General features: G+C 42.0%; 2 protein-coding genes across 8 annotated transcripts in view; one reads left to right on the top strand and one right to left on the bottom strand.

Moving 5' to 3' along the window:
• LOC135484525 (cGMP-dependent protein kinase 1-like) overlaps window positions 1-16,045 on the top strand; it is a 97,242-nt gene continuing 81,197 nt past the window's right edge. For 6 of the 7 annotated variants that reach the window (XM_064766159.1, XM_064766151.1, XM_064766142.1 and 3 more), the window contains exon 1: window positions 1-507. The gene's annotated coding sequence lies outside the window, so the exon portion shown is untranslated. The remainder of the gene's footprint in view (window positions 508-16,045) is intronic. The other variant, XM_064766116.1, reaches the window with a different exon arrangement.
• On the bottom strand, window positions 13,468-14,784 carry LOC135496806 (uncharacterized). Its single transcript, XM_064786330.1, has one exon. It carries the CDS (start codon window positions 14,509-14,511, stop codon window positions 13,480-13,482), a length of 1,032 nt encoding a protein of 343 aa, XP_064642400.1. The 5' UTR covers window positions 14,512-14,784; the 3' UTR covers window positions 13,468-13,479.

Genomic DNA, 16,045 nt, shown 5'->3' with positions numbered 1-16,045 from the left:
GCCACACAAGCAGTTATCGTTCGTGGGGATAAACTGCTGACGCTCAAGCCCGTACGACTACGGATGTTTTGATGGCGGTTTCTTAATGGATTTATAGTTGCAAGTCGAAGGCCAATTGTTTGCAATCAGCGTATACATGCAGCATCATTTATAAGCGTTGTGCGAGCTTCTTGTCTCGTCATTGGAAAGATCCGAGGCAACGGAGTAACGTCAACGCTGGGTTTCATTCGAGACCTCGGAACGAAAGGCTTTAGTTGCACTGGAAGTCGGCAGAGCTGAGTTGGATTTGTTTCTAACTAGTGTTGAGAAAGGTTAGTTGATTTGTCTACGATATAAGTCACGATAATTTCATTACATATTCTTCTTCACTCGTTGGATAATTGTTAGCGACAACTACCTGGTTGTCATCAGGAAGGGTATGCGTCCTCACGTTTGTTATGATAATGATGACTCTTGTTCTTGAAAGGATAAACAGCTCAAGGATAATATTTGGAAATCGTTGTGATTGTAAGTAAACTTTTATCTTTTTAAAACCACTTTAACTGTTTTCGAAACTCTCTGTAATATGCATATGTATCATTATCATCTTGTCACATCGTATCATGATTACGGACCGGTCGTGGTCGTGCGAGCAACGGGTCGCCGGGTGTTCTATAGTTTGGTCGCACTTGCTAGGAAGAGTAGATTTCGTGAAGGTACAAGTGTACCATGAAACGGGAACTGTGGACGCTTTACACATATAAACTCGGGTTGCTCTGAAGCAAGAGCGTTGCGTGGAGGGGACAAGCACTTCAACATATCCTGATGATATCAGAAGGGATCCCGGATCAGCTTAGTTTTAATTGCTAAGGCTGCTTTCAACCAAGCGTTGATACATGTAACTTATTTGCAAACATCGAAATGTTGCATCTCGTATGTCCGTTTCTCTATCAAGAATACATAGCGTCGTTTATCTGTTTTGTTCCATCATTAGCAAACACGTGATCTTGTGCCGCCGTCTGATCATCTTGTTGCTGAGGTTGCTTGACCGGATGACTCACCTGTAAGCAGATCAAAGATCGTTTTCATTGTTGGCAGTTGCTGATGACATTAAGTTGGCATAGAGTAAATTCATGATTTTTATTCTTACAGCAAATTTGTGCTCCTTTCTTCGTCGATGCCGCTGTAGGCAATCGCTGGCACCATAGTTGATATTGATTATTACATAAGCTTACATGTACCGATGGGACATGTACATGTACAAGAACTTAAAACGCCAAATATCGTGTTGTCCAGGATTGGTGTTCAAAGAAGGATCCATCAGTCTGAGACCGTCGTCAGAGAAGGTCTGGCATTTCGCGGCGTCGCATTGGCTAGTCAGTCAAAAGCTGGCGACTCAAGTCTTTGAGTGTCAAGTGTTAACCAGTATCAAAAACGAATTCGTGTGAACCAAGTATACCTTGCTGACTAATCAAATACTTCGCTTGAGGCAAAATAGATATGTTTCAAATCCTAAAGCATGCGATTACAAGTGCCGAGCTACATCTATACTGCAATATCTTGGGAAATATAGCTTTCCATTCGTGTGGATGAAGGAAAATTTGATTACAAGCGTCGAAGATATCTATTGTGTTGCGCTGCTCGCTTTCGAGCCTCGCGTCTTATGCAAGTTTCTGATGTTCTATCTCAAATGGTTTATTTGAGGAATCAATGCAACCCGCTGTGAAAGAGTTTAAAAGAGTAGCCATAATATGCTTTCGAGGTACACAGAAATGAAGCCTTCATGATGCTGTCTACATATAATCCTGTGATACAGTAAAACCATGACCTCCGAGACTTTCCTCGTGTCGTCCAGTTCTGTCGGACATTCGTGTTCACGCCTCTCTTCGTGTCCAATTAGTCAGCTTCGTCTCCGATCCCTGGGCGCGATATTCTCTTGTGGGGAAGTGCCCTTATGCATGGCTCTTCGGGATGGCGTTGCATTTGTCGGCCAATTACGTATACTTGTTAATTAGCAAAAAAATGTAACAGTTGATATGTAGGTATCTGTTTCATTTGGAAAATGCAGTGCCTTACCTCTCACGCACTGTGTTTGCCTATTTTTGTTCAAAAGAAAAGAAGTTTATTTCCTGTCAACATCTTACATATATATTGCATCGTTACTGGGCATACTCAACACTAAATCTAATAAGCCTTTTCTATGGAAATGTTATTTTGTATAAAGGTCCTGTTACACTTTTTTTGAATGGAACTCGATAAGTCAAGGCCTCCCATAGGCATAGGTTTAGCCAAATTCTGACCGGTTGAGCTAATTTGGTTAAGCTCACACACGTTTAGCCTAGGCCTAATGCTAAGCACCAAGACTTGTTTATCCTCTCTCTAAACCATTGGATCATGCACCACTAACTCATAGGCCTGACCTGAATATAAACAATCCAAATATTGACCCCCACTAATGAACTCGTTGAAATGGTATGTGAGCTGATATCTTGCCCGATCAAGCAATGTTTTTCGACATCCTTTATTCCAGCACTCGCATGACAATATTTTTAACTCTGGTGCCATTTTACCAAATATTTTACCTTTAGAGAAGGATTAAGAAGATACCATGTAAAAATATTATGAAAGGCAAAGGGGTGCGTGGGAAAGGCTTCTTCAAACTCTTTTTGATAAGGAGCGCACATGTCAATACACCAGAAAGCGTTTTTTGTGTTTTATTATCACTTTGAAGAAGCGTTGTAGTCCTTTATAGATAGTAACTTTATTTGAAACGAAGTTAACTTTGTCTTGGAAGTGTTTGCGGTAAGGTATAGAAAGAAAATTATTTCAAAAAAAATCATAATGTATTCCAACCAATTTAAACAGTCTTTGATTACATGTTGCTAATGGCAATATGAATGCAATTTGATGTGCTATCAGTGCGGTGAAAGCAAACGAAAAGTTAAAAAGAGGCAAACTTTTGTTGTGGATGGAGTTATCAAGTCCAAAAGACGCGTAACCATGGTGATGTAAAAATTAAAAAGTTTTCTTCCTTCGATCCAGTTGTCAGACATGGCGTTCTGTTGTCGTTTGCAGGAGTATTATTGTTTTGTAATTTTGTCACTATATAGGAAATTTCAACATTGACTATCAAGCGGTAAGATCCAGTAAATTCATTTAATCTTAGAGTCCTTCACAAATGCCTGTGTTTCCATGCGATCATGCCACCTTGCTACGATTATTTGGCACATCAAATCCATGACCAACCACCTCATGCATGGTCAACAGGGTTCGTGTAATCTCCCTTAGAGTGTGTATGGTTTCCCCGCGTTTCACCCGAGGCTGATCGAGGGGATATCTCGTTCCATACATCGCGGGAAACCTTCACAAGAATGCCGGTCAAACAAAGTCACACCATTTTATCCTCATCGGCCACAAGATGTCAAGAAAGCCGAAGTGCGTTTTAACTAACTCATACTTCGACCCCAAAATTACCTAATTTACCGACATTTCTGGCAATGGTATCGTTTTAAGATTCCTATTGTGGGAATCAAGAAAGCTGATGGTGATACCTTGTGGTAAAGGAGGTGTTGGCATATCAGACGAGAAAACCCTAATGTCACAGGTTCGATTCCCGTCGCAGTCATATTTTTTCTCTTATCATGATTAAATATATACCCTGATGACATTATAGGTTAAAAAACCCCGTCAGATGGAGTTTCAAAGAGTTATTGTCTTCTCCCACTGACTACCACTTGGCCATTCATGCGCAAGCTTTCGTTCCCATTCACCTGTCCTTGACAATGGGTGTTATACCCTAAACGATGACGTAACTTAATGCATGTATTCAAAGTCAGTTCCTGGCTGGAGAGCGAGGTGAACACACGTAAGTGTGCTCGCGCCTATACATGTAGATGAGTGTGTAGACCTACGGTTTACACTTGCATTTCCGCATTTTGTGTGGTATTTTGGTCAGATATCCTAGCGCATACTTCTAAGACCCACGTTTCAATTGGTGATATGATGGACATTTTCTATTGTCCTTGGCAATCTTAGTGGTATATTGAACATTTCAGATAGTTCTGGTGAATCTTGGGGATGTATGATATTGGGCATGTTGGACTGTTCTTTGGTAGGTATGGTGTCTTCTGTTAAAGGGACAAGTGAGATTGTAAGGTGAACAGCATTGTATGACAGTGCTCTTAGATTGATATCCAGGGACTGAGGTTATTCTGTTATTCGTGTGCCAAGCTAGAAGGGTAGCGGCTGGCCAGTCCACGCAGAATGTTCTGGGCGTGTGTGTACCGGTCCTAATGGTTAAGGGTATCTATTGGATTGCTTGTACATGCAGATGTGTAGATGGCATATATAATGCACTCGGGATGTCCAGTGTAATGGTAGGGCAAAGTACATGCAGTGAGAGTATGAGAAGGTTCAGTGGAATGCTTAGGGTTGCCACTGGGCATTATTAGTCCACTGGTTTCAGGTGAGGATCTTTAAACAATTGGGGAAAGTACCTCGTGGCACTGGCCAAGCCTTGAACCCATGACCTTCCGATCACAAATCAGACCCTCTTACACTGTACCACCGCGCTTCGCTTTATGTGAAAACAGCAGCAGAGTGACCCATTTTATCTCTATAAAACCCGAACTTCTTTAAGTCAGTGATAAAGATGTTATCAAAATTAAGAATAAAATTAAAAACAAATAACGGTTGCATTGTGCTATTAAAGTGGGATAAAACTTTGTTGGCGACTCTAAAGCCTCTGATTATGAGACTAGTTTCAAATAGACACTCAGTCGTAAAATTAGAGAACCGCGGCAAGGAAAACCAATTTCGATAGAAACTACGAATCGAATTAAATCAAAGCGGGGATATATCCATCAGTTTTATTTCTGAGATTCTCCAGAATCAATTTAAGAAATAAAACTTGAGATAAGAGCAGTTTGCTGTGGGATAATTAATGCGCTTGTGGAATTATTGATCGAATTTGAGACTACTAAAACTGATTACAGTCGTATTTCAAGCTTGATGCTTCAAGAAAAAGGGAGATCATTGAAGTCGAAGATAGCTTTCGTCTTTGGACACGCTTATTTGGCTCATCGAATGTTTGAATCGGCAATCAGCCAAAAGTAATAAAAAAATAACCGATTTTAGATGATGTTCCTATTTCGTGAAAAGAAGGAGCTTCCGTGAAGCTGTCTTCGTTTTGAGGATTCTAGTGTCGAATCATGATAAGCTTAGTAACTATGTAAACGTTACGAGTAACTGTGGCTTCCTCAATAAGACTATATCTTCATCCTCAATGTAACATGAACACCTGCAGGCAAAGGAAACACCGAAATACCTTACACTCCGGACATTGATTTCCATTTCCCCCTCTTATGAATACGATAGTTTACTATGGAATCCTCTTTCGCGACCATAGTGTCGACTTAGGAAGACTATAGCCGATATCTGTCTTCTTGAAATAACCCAATGATTGTTAGATGGTTCTGCCGCGGGACATACAACATCATTAACAACGGATGGATATTGTTCAAGTTCATCACAGCGGCAAATGGGGAAGTTTCTTCAAAGCGTCCTGAAGAGCTTCATTGGTTAAAATGTACACAATAAATTTCTGATAATGTACCCATTACCACTTGGGCAGGAGATGTTAACCCTTGATGGGCCAGTATGCTTAAAAGAGACTAGATATTAACTTGGTGGAGCAAACCCGCAGATTCCTCCCCTCCCTCAAATCTCTACACAGTTGTCGCCACTTATCGCCCAAAGCACCTTTCTTTTCTTATTGAATGACTGGCATAATGATATTACCTTCTGATGGGGAGTAAGTGGATAGTAAGGATTTAGTTAGCGACTCTCATGAATCGAATCATGGCACAGAAAGAACGCGAAGCTAGCCATGACATGACGATATACACCATTACTGACACTCTGATAATTGACGGCAATCTGGTGTGAAATGCTAAGATGACTATCACAGCTACTTGGATAATTGCGCTTACGAGCATGCAGCTGTAAGTATCGAGGATATGCGACTGTCTCCGTAGGCTAATGACTAGTCTTTGCTTCAAGATCATCAAGGGCTTTGCGTGTACATTGCCTTCACACTCTTCGTTGGAGTGTCCAAATTCTCTGCTCTCCATATTTTTGTCTGAAAATGCGGTCAAACAAAATCACAAGGACTGAGAGAGACAATAATCGAGATGATTACTTCTGATTTCAGTGTATTGACGCTCATCAGTTCCGCCTTCTTCCACTGGTGGCTGCCATTCAGGATAATGGATTGGCAGGAAAATGAAATGATGTGATGATATTATCTCTTTAATTGCCAATTATAGTGTTTCTTAATTAGCAAAATACATTGGAGATTACAATGACGAGCATATGCCAATCTTAATGTTTATTTTGGCTGTAGGGGATCGAATTGAAATTTTCCTAATATGCTACAAAAAGCAGTTGAATGAAAATTGCTTTAAAACCGCATTATGTTTCTCATGTTATCGGTAGAAGAAGTAATGGAATGCAAAACCGATATTTTTATCATAAACCAAAACTTGCTTGTTCCCTGAGGTACAATGTGTGGAGTTCCAACAAAATGATATGCAGCGAAGAGATGGGGCTGTCAGATCTGAGAAGCTTGAGATTTCAGGGCTACCAGTAACTGTTTTGGCTTTCTTTGCCGACACTTGGTCATCAAGTGAGAAAACACGGTGTTCCTCCAATCTATACTGCATTCCTCGATATCCATCACATCAGTGATCAAATTGGACACAACATGTGTCAACTTACATCGAATCGGGCGGCCCAAAAGCCGGGAAAGAGTAATAGCAATGATTTGTCTTTAAAAAGGTAGTTGACATTTGCCTACATGCATGATCTCAACATCTATGTATCGTCCTATTCAAGAGGCGATAACGTTATTCCCCGTGATATATCTTTTGAAGCATATTACAAGCCTTTTGTAAAGAACTGTTGAATATCAACCGGGTTGGGTTACATCGTGTTTCTTTACACTTCAGCGACACAGGGAAAATGTGCAGGAAACGTCACCCAGTAGCATTTCCTACGAGATACGAATAACTCAGTTTCATGTAGCTTTGTACCTAACGTATAACAATTCTCCGGATATCAACTAACGCCAACGCCTTAACTCCCCCACAAGACAAACTCATTATTCCTTTCTTCTTGCTCGTCCTTCGTTGCTATAGAGTAACGCAAAGGGCAGCTTTGCTTCCGATTCGCTGAAACTCATCCCCGCACTGAACAATGTCTTCGTCCTCATTTGCCTTTACTTGCTATTGTGTACATTACAGCGTATTGTCATATTCGTGGTTAGTATAATAATGATTCCGTATCCAAAGATCTAGTCAATCTATGTGACATCTCTCATTGCCAACAAAAGACTGATAGACTATAGGGCCTACCATGTATAGCCAAGCAGAATTAAAGTAAGGCTAGATTCTTTCCGGATATGGTATATTTATTCAACTAGCATATTCTGGAGCATGTTATATACACGTTTACACACGCAACCAAAAGAACCGAACAAAAAGAAAAGAAAGAAAAAGGGCAATGACAGGTCACCTTACGATCCCTGTAATACAAAACACAGATTGTGAGTAAAACATTAAAATTAAGACCTTATGCAAACTCTACTACATAACTATCTCAAATCAATTACTTGGTGACTCAACACTGTCAAAGTTACACAGCACAAATAACCTTAGAACATACTGAACATTGATATTAATTCATAATTAATGTCAATTCCACTTCCAATCAGTTATTGATCTAAACACAAGACAAGACTTAAACAATGCTTAAACATAGTTTCCTCATGGGCTCATGAATCAATGCATCCAAATCACGAATCATTTAGTACCTTTAAATCATAATAATCACATCATTATTACAATCATAACTTTCCTAGAAATTAATACTAAGCCATCTCAAATATCAGTTTGTAAGATAATGAGCCCATATTCAGATTGTGTGAACAATTCCTGAAATAAACTCACCATAGACGTGGGATACTCCTTTCCACAGTCTATTTCCTTTGACCAATCACGCGGTCCTCTATTCCTACAAAAAGATAACCAACGGAATATCACTACTTTGATAACCAAACTGGCTTCAAGTCATTAAGTCCTAAATGTTACATATTTATCTTACTAACGTGAATTAGCTCATAGATAAAATACACAATAAAGTTATCTCATTTCTTCCCGAAACATCTGATAAACAAGCTCTCCCTCGACAGTAAAATGTGTGAACATGCATGCCTCTGAGAGTAATTATCATCAATGAAAGGGTCACAAGAAATCACAACTTAAATCCTATTCAGTGATCTTGGATCATTTTCATAGCACCATGCCGTCACACTCATACGGTAATGAAATTTACGCCTTTAAGCAATTGTAAAATAAAAACAGGTGCATCAGAAATGGAGTGAATTTAAGAGAGTTGCAGTGAGATATGGGGCCTGGCGATCTTGACCATACTTGGGCAAAGCACTGAAAGACATAATATAATAGAACAAATCGGAATTAAGATGAAGTAACTCAATTCACCTACCTTTACAATGACATGTAAATTCTCCTGAACCAATCTTTCTCTCGCTCCTGGTCTACTTAAGAGCATACTGGAATCTCCTGAATGATCTCACCAAATTCCATAAATTGGATCTAATCTAATGATGAGTTCTCTTTAAACAACGGTCTTGCCTCGCAAGAGATCAAGACGCAAGTGATGTTTGGCCCTTGTTCCCCAACTAAATATCTTAGGACCATGTGAGAATGACTCCACAATTTCCCAGAAACTGTAACTGGCAGAGACAGGAAAAGTTAACTTCCTGTGCCAGACTCTCCCTCTTGCTGATCATCTCATAGGCTTAAAACGCCCACGCACCACTCCAAACCTGTCACCGACTGGTACCAATCCGGAGTTTCTTAGAAGTTTTAGAATATATGATAGCTTCCTTATACCTTGTGTCCTGTTGGGATGGTTGTTAGTGAGAACAACATCCTGACACGTTATGGTAAAAAGTGAACTAACTAACCTAAGTATAATATATGACATTGAGTTAAATGAAGTCTCATTTAACTGGTATAAAACTAACTATATATAAGATGATATGATTTGAACATAAATGTTGGATGATAATGGACACTGTTAATTGTGCCCCGTCACATACCACCCAACTGACTTTGTTGTTGCCCACAACAACAACAACTGCTAAATATTAAAGAACTGAATTCCTTAATAACAACTTGGCCAGCATAAGCTGTGCCTTGGCAAAGTCCGCTATAGTTTGCTCACTCATACTTGTACCTGAATCAGAGTTGATTTCAGTCATTTCCCGCACTGTTGTGTGGACACTTGACTTAGGTAAATGATGCATATTACGGTGCCTACCTGCAGTTGCTCTGCCTGACCGTCTTGGGGTTGGAGCTGGAACTGGAATATTAATTTCCACCTGAGGTGGAGCTTCTAATACTTCCCCGGGCTCCTCCCATACAACTATGTCATCATCCTCAGAGTCTGATTCCGACCTGTCACTTTCAGCGACCTGATTGTCGCGTGCCTCGGCACGAGACTTGGTCATAATTGGGTCAGGCCTGTCAGTGGCCTGCTCTTCATCAGGCTGTTCTGGCAACTCTTGGACTACTAACCTGTCAGATCTAAGCAAGTTAACCCTATTCATTGTTTTGGCTGGGCCAGAACCATCGAGGGGTTCAACGCTGTAAACCTCATTGTTTGGATCCGGTTTACCTATTACCTGATATGGAACACTATTCCATCGGTCTTGCATTTTATTGCGTCCACGGACACCTAAGTTCTTTAAGAAGACTCTGGAACCTACCTCTAGTTTGTCCTCCTTCACAGGACGGAGGCGCTCTCGCTTAAGTGCTTCCTTTTCCAACCGAGTCCTAGCCAATACCTGGGCTTCCTTCATACGAGTATGATGGAGGGTGATCCATTCATCATAATCCACCTGATGATCAGTGTCCTCAACCGAGGGGAGTAACTGATCAATGGGCAAGCGAGGATCATGACCAAAGAACAGAAAATATGGGCTGTACCCGGTAGATTGATGTGGTGCCGCATTGTATGCAAATACTAACTCAGGGAGGTGCTGAGGCCATCGTCTCTTCTTCTCAGCAGGTAATGACCTTAGAAGATCATGCATAGTCCGGTTGAATCTTTCTGCCTGAGAATTACCCTCGGGATGATATGGGGTAGTTTTGCTCTTAGTTATGCCATACAGCTGGCATAACTGTTGGATGACCTTAGACTCAAAGCACCTACCTTGATCGCTGTGTATCCGCCTGGGGACACCGTACTTCAAGAACCAATCATTAACCAATACCTTAGCGACTGTTTTGGCTGTCTGGTCCCGCGTTGGAATTGCCTGTGTCCATTTGGTGAACACATCTGTCATCACAAGGACATTTTCCCGCCCATCTGTGGCTGGCTCTAAAAAGGTGAAGTCTATTGCCAAGACTTCCAACGGCTTTTTAGCTAGCAAATGTCCCATGGCAGGTTTTACCTTCTGCTGGGCCTTGGAGATAATACAGCGCTGACAAGATTTGCATCTCTCAGCGATATCATTAGCTAAACCAGGCCAGAAAAATCGTGATCTTACCAAGTAAGTTGTCCGTTCAGTCCCTTGGTGTCCTGAGTCATTATGCAACATCGTGAATACTTTGTCCCTGAGACACTCTGGTAGTATTAGTTGTTGCATTATCTCACCTTTCTCTTTCCTCTGACGGTAGAGGACACCCTTGAATTCCCGAATTCTATCCCACTCCCTAGCCAATTTTCTTACCGGTTTGGGTAGTTTGATGAGAATTCTACCTGTGGGTTTGATACCCTTGGCCCAGATATCCTTGAATGGACCAATACTGTTGTCACTGGACTGGAGTTTTTGTAAGTCATCTGTGGAATAGGATGGTAGTGTTCCCTGTGCCTTGGTCTCAGGGGGTAACACTGCCTCATGGCTTTCCAAGGATACTTCCACTATATCATCTTGGAGAGCTGACCTTAGGTAATCTGGGATGGGTGTACTTTTGACAATCTCTGACATATGTGAACTTACCTCACTTTCAGTCAGCAACTTGAAGTCCAATGCAGGTACGGGGTGGTAACGGCTGAGAGCATCTGCTGCTCCATTGTTCTTACCCGGCCTATACTTGATTGAAAAGTCAAACTGAGCCAATTGTGCGACCCATCTCATCTCTGTAGCATTCAGCTTAGCTGTCTGTAGGTAGGCCAGCGGGTTGCTGTCTACCAATACCTGAAATGTCCCGCCTAAAAGGTACTCTCTAAACTTCTCAGTCACAGCCCACTTTAGAGCTAACAATTCTAATTTCATTGAGCTGTAATTCATGTCATTCCTTTCGGCTGGCTTAAGGCTACGACTAGCATACGCTATCACTACTTGCTTACCGTCTTGGATTTGGCTCAGGACAGCGCCCAAACCCCTGTACGAACCGTCAGTTTCCACTAGGAAACTTTCGCCGAATCTTGGGTATCCCAGTACTGGGGAGGTGCACAGGCTATCCTGTAATTTTCTGAATGCCTCTGTACATTCAGGAGTCCACTGAGCCCGAAATTCCTCGTCTCTTAACCTCTTACCTTTGGTCTTGTCTTTTCCTTTGGGACCACCCAAAAGAACATGAAGGGGTGCAGCCATGGTGGCAAATCCTTTGATAAACCTGCGATAATAGGAGGCTAACCCTAAAAATGACCTCAACTCCTTCTCGGTTTCAGGGACTTTCCAGTCTCTGATAGCTGCAATTTTCTCAGGATTAGTTGCTATGCCTTTCTCTGAGACTACATGACCAAGAAAGTTAACTTCTGCAAGAAAGAAATGGCACTTACTTGGTTTGATTTTCAGACCAAAGCTTTGCAACCTCGTGAAAACCATTTCTAGCCTCTCCAGGGTTTGATCAAAGGTTTTCCCCATGATCAAAATGTCGTCTAAATACACTACAAGAGAGACCAGATTCTGATCTCCAAGACAAGTTTGCATCAGTCTGGAGAACGTAGCAGGGCTATTACAGAGCCCCATCGGCATACGGGTGTATTCATACAGGGCTGCAAACCCAGCCCGAAAAGCAGTCTTCGGGATATCCTCCTCCTCGATTCCACATTGTAGAAAACCGTGAGCTAAATCTAAAGTACAAAAGAACTTTGAGCCAGACAATGCCTCCAAGGCCTCTGGTATTCTAACTAAGGGTTGGGCATCTTTGACTGTCTTTGCGTTCAACAATCTAAAATCCCCGCAAACTCTCATTTTACCGTCCGGCTTGCGAACCAAAACTATCGCTGAAGCATAAGCTGATGTACTAGGCCTAATAATACCTGCCTGAAGCTGAGTCTCCAGGTATTCCTTGACAGCCTGAAGTTGATGAGGTGGAATACGCCTATGAGGGACCTTGATAGGCTTATCATCAGTTAGTACAATTTTATGCTTGACTTTGTCACAGTACCCTAAGTCATGATCACCATCACTGAATAGATCAGGAAACCGCTGAAGCAACTGCTCAAATCTCTTCCTTTCGGATCTAGTCAACTCACCAATATGCATGGTTTCCATCAGTCGGGCTACCTTCTCTGCGGTAGCTTTGCTTGGTGTCGGTTCCGGGTCATACTGTCTCCCAACCTTGACCTCATTCGCAGAGACTTCCATTACCTCTACGTTCATGGGAGCTGAGGGTACTTTCCCCAACAATAAATTTCCTAATAAACACTTACCTGGGATGTAGGCATCTTCTTCCCCAAAGTTGGCTACTTGAACCCAGGTCTGGCCGTCAATGACCATGGAATACGAAGCTGCTACTACTAGTCCCTTTGGGAGCGAGCAGTCTTCTGATGGTATGCCTTCTACTAAGGCACAGTACGAGGTACCCCTTTTTGGGAAAGGGGCGCTAGCTTTGATGATCCTCTTTGTGCCAGCTGGCAAAAGCAGGGGTTCAGAACTAGCGTTTCTCACCTGACCGATTAATCCATGGTCGTCTGCATCTACCGCCGGTGGTAGGTCACCTACGGCACAATGACTGTATAAATGTAACACTGAATCCCAATCAGTGTCTAATTGTTGACCCTGAAAACTATCATTCAACAACCTCAATATGTTGCTGCCTAAAATACCTGGCACAACCTTCTTCCTGAAGCTTGGAGTATCCTTGACAATAAGGAAACCCATTTTCTCAAATGTTCTTCCATGCACTACAATATCTAATTCAACATACCCAACGTAAGGGATACGCAGGCCATTGGCAGCGGTAATCTTCAGGTAGGAAGACGTATCCAGAACCCTTACCTGACCCTTGAGAGTTTCCTTGAAGAAACTCTCTGTCAAGGTACTTACCTGGGCCCCAGTGTCTAATAAACACCGGACACTCACGCCCCCCACCTGAATATCGGCTTCCGGGCACTTGCCAATTGCCTTGGCAAGAACAGAGCCTCTTAAATCGCCCGCTGCTCGGCTCTCAGCAGGGGCTCGAACTAGTTTAACGCCCCTGTGGCCGCCTGTTCATTTGTCTTCGCTTTGGGCTTACCCGTATTTTTCTTAGCCTTGGCTTTCTTCTGTGCATCTGGACAGTCCTTAATTAGGTGATCCAGGCTGCCGCACTCGAAACAGGCCCGTCCCCGTTGGTCATATTTCTGCCCTTTACTAGTTGGCCCATTCATTCCTGCAATGAGTTTTGCCAACTCCTGTTGAGCCTTCACCTGCTCCTTCAAGATAACATTCTGTTCCTTGAGCATTTCCATCAGGGCTGGTTCTGCCTGATGTTCCCTAACTTTGGCCTTTACCTTTAGATCACTGCCCTCACCCTGGCGGACCCACTCTGTTGCCCAGTCTCGCAACTCGAAAAAGCTGCCGTTCTTCTCGCGGATCCAGCGAAGGGCTTCTCGCCGGAGTTGAGGGTCTTTAAACCCTTCCGCGAGCTGTGCCCTAAGGGCCTCCTCCTTAGTGGCTTTCAGCGCGGAGTCCAGCATCTCCATGCGTTGGTGAATTCTCGCCAACGCATGGGAATATTGGACCACAGACTCCTCCTCCGCCTGCAACCTCGCATAATACTTACGCCTCAGTTGAGGCAAAGAATCGGCAATGTCAAAGACGTTCCTCAAAATCTTGAAGAGATCTTGGACATCATCGATCTTCCCCCTACTATCCACTTCCACACGGGCGTCGCCAGCCAAATGGTCAGTTACAAAGTTAATGGCATCTTGCCCTTTCAGTTTCCTGGACTCTATGATGCCCTGGGCATCTCTGACCCACTCTTCTACTTCTGGGTCTTTACTGGCCACTGGTGCCCCCCTCAACTTCTCAAGCTTTCGGTCCCTCCCCACATATACAGTATCCTTACCTTTAAGCTTATCTACAGTTTCCTTTAAGGCTTTGGACTCACCCCTAAGCTCACGGACGCTCCCAACTGCATTTGCTTCATTTAGCTTCGCTGCTGTCAGGTCAGCCCTCAGGTCAGCAATCTTCTGCTTCAGTTGGTCTTCACTCAGGTCTTGTAAGTCTGCCATCCTCAAATCTCACTGCAACTTAACCTAAACACTGGAAAGATAATATGCACAGAACCAAAACAAAACAAGGATTGTGGCCCAGTAACCTCACGTTGACCCTAGAATGATGAGCACAACTCACAGTCCCATGGCATGTGTCGTATAGACGCAACAAAATCAACCTCAGCAATCGGATATAACAACATCAAGTCTATTTATAAGCCACAGTCTTAAAATAGTTCATATGATGTAAACAATGTCACTTCAGCACTTGTTAATTGTTCCTGGAATGTTTGATCCGGCTCCACTCATCAAGTTCTGCTGCAGTCATCCCTAAGTAGGTTGTCACAACATCACCAACACCGTCACTTCTAGGATTGTCTTCCTGGAAACATCCGTCTTAGCAGCACTGTGCTCATGCCTCATCAGTTCTCAACCTCTGTCATTACCCTTTTGTAAACTGTGTACATGCTCTATGCTCAATTTTCACACTAAATAACCCAAATCCTGCTGTCGACAACGCCATTTATAGCCAAGCAGAATTAAAGTAAGGCTAGATTCTTTCCGGATATGGTATATTTATTCAACTAGCATATTCTGGAGCATGTTATATACACGTTTACACACGCAACCAAAAGAACCGAACAAAAAGAAAAGAAAGAAAAAGGGCAATGACAGGTCACCTTACGATCCCTGTAATACAAAACACAGATTGTGAGTAAAACATTAAAATTAAGACCTTATGCAAACTCTACTACATAACTATCTCAAATCAATTACTTGGTGACTCAACACTGTCAAAGTTACACAGCACAAATAACCTTAGAACATACTGAACATTGATATTAATTCATAATTAATGTCAATTCCACTTCCAATCAGTTATTGATCTAAACACAAGACAAGACTTAAACAATGCTTAAACATAGTTTCCTCATGGGCTCATGAATCAATGCATCCAAATCACGAATCATTTAGTACCTTTAAATCATAATAATCACATCATTATTACAATCATAACTTTCCTAGAAATTAATACTAAGCCATCTCAAATATCAGTTTGTAAGATAATGAGCCCATATTCAGATTGTGTGAACAATTCCTGAAATAAACTCACCATAGACGTGGGATACTCCTTTCCACAGTCTATTTCCTTTGACCAATCACGCGGTCCTCTATTCCTACAAAAAGATAACCAACGGAATATCACTACTTTGATAACCAAACTGGCTTCAAGTCATTAAGTCCTAAATGTTACATATTTATCTTACTAACGTGAATTAGCTCATAGATAAAATACACAATAAAGTTATCTCATTTCTTCCCGAAACATCTGATAAACAAGCTCTCCCTCGACAGTAAAATGTGTGAACATGCATGCCTCTGAGAGTAATTATCATCAATGAAAGGGTCACAAGAAATCACAACTTAAATCCTATTCAGTGATCTTGGATCATTTTCATAGCACCATGCCGTCACACTCATACGGTAATGAAATTTACGCCTTTAAGCAATTGTAAAATAAAAACAGGTGCATCAGAAATGGAGTGAATTT

The sequence above is a fragment of the Lineus longissimus genome, chromosome 1 (genome assembly GCF_910592395.1).
Source record: "Lineus longissimus chromosome 1, tnLinLong1.2, whole genome shotgun sequence".
Taxonomy (NCBI): Eukaryota; Metazoa; Nemertea; class Pilidiophora; order Heteronemertea; family Lineidae; genus Lineus; species Lineus longissimus.
The sequence above is the reverse complement of the archived record's forward strand: the minus strand, read 5'-3'. Positions and strand labels throughout refer to the sequence as shown.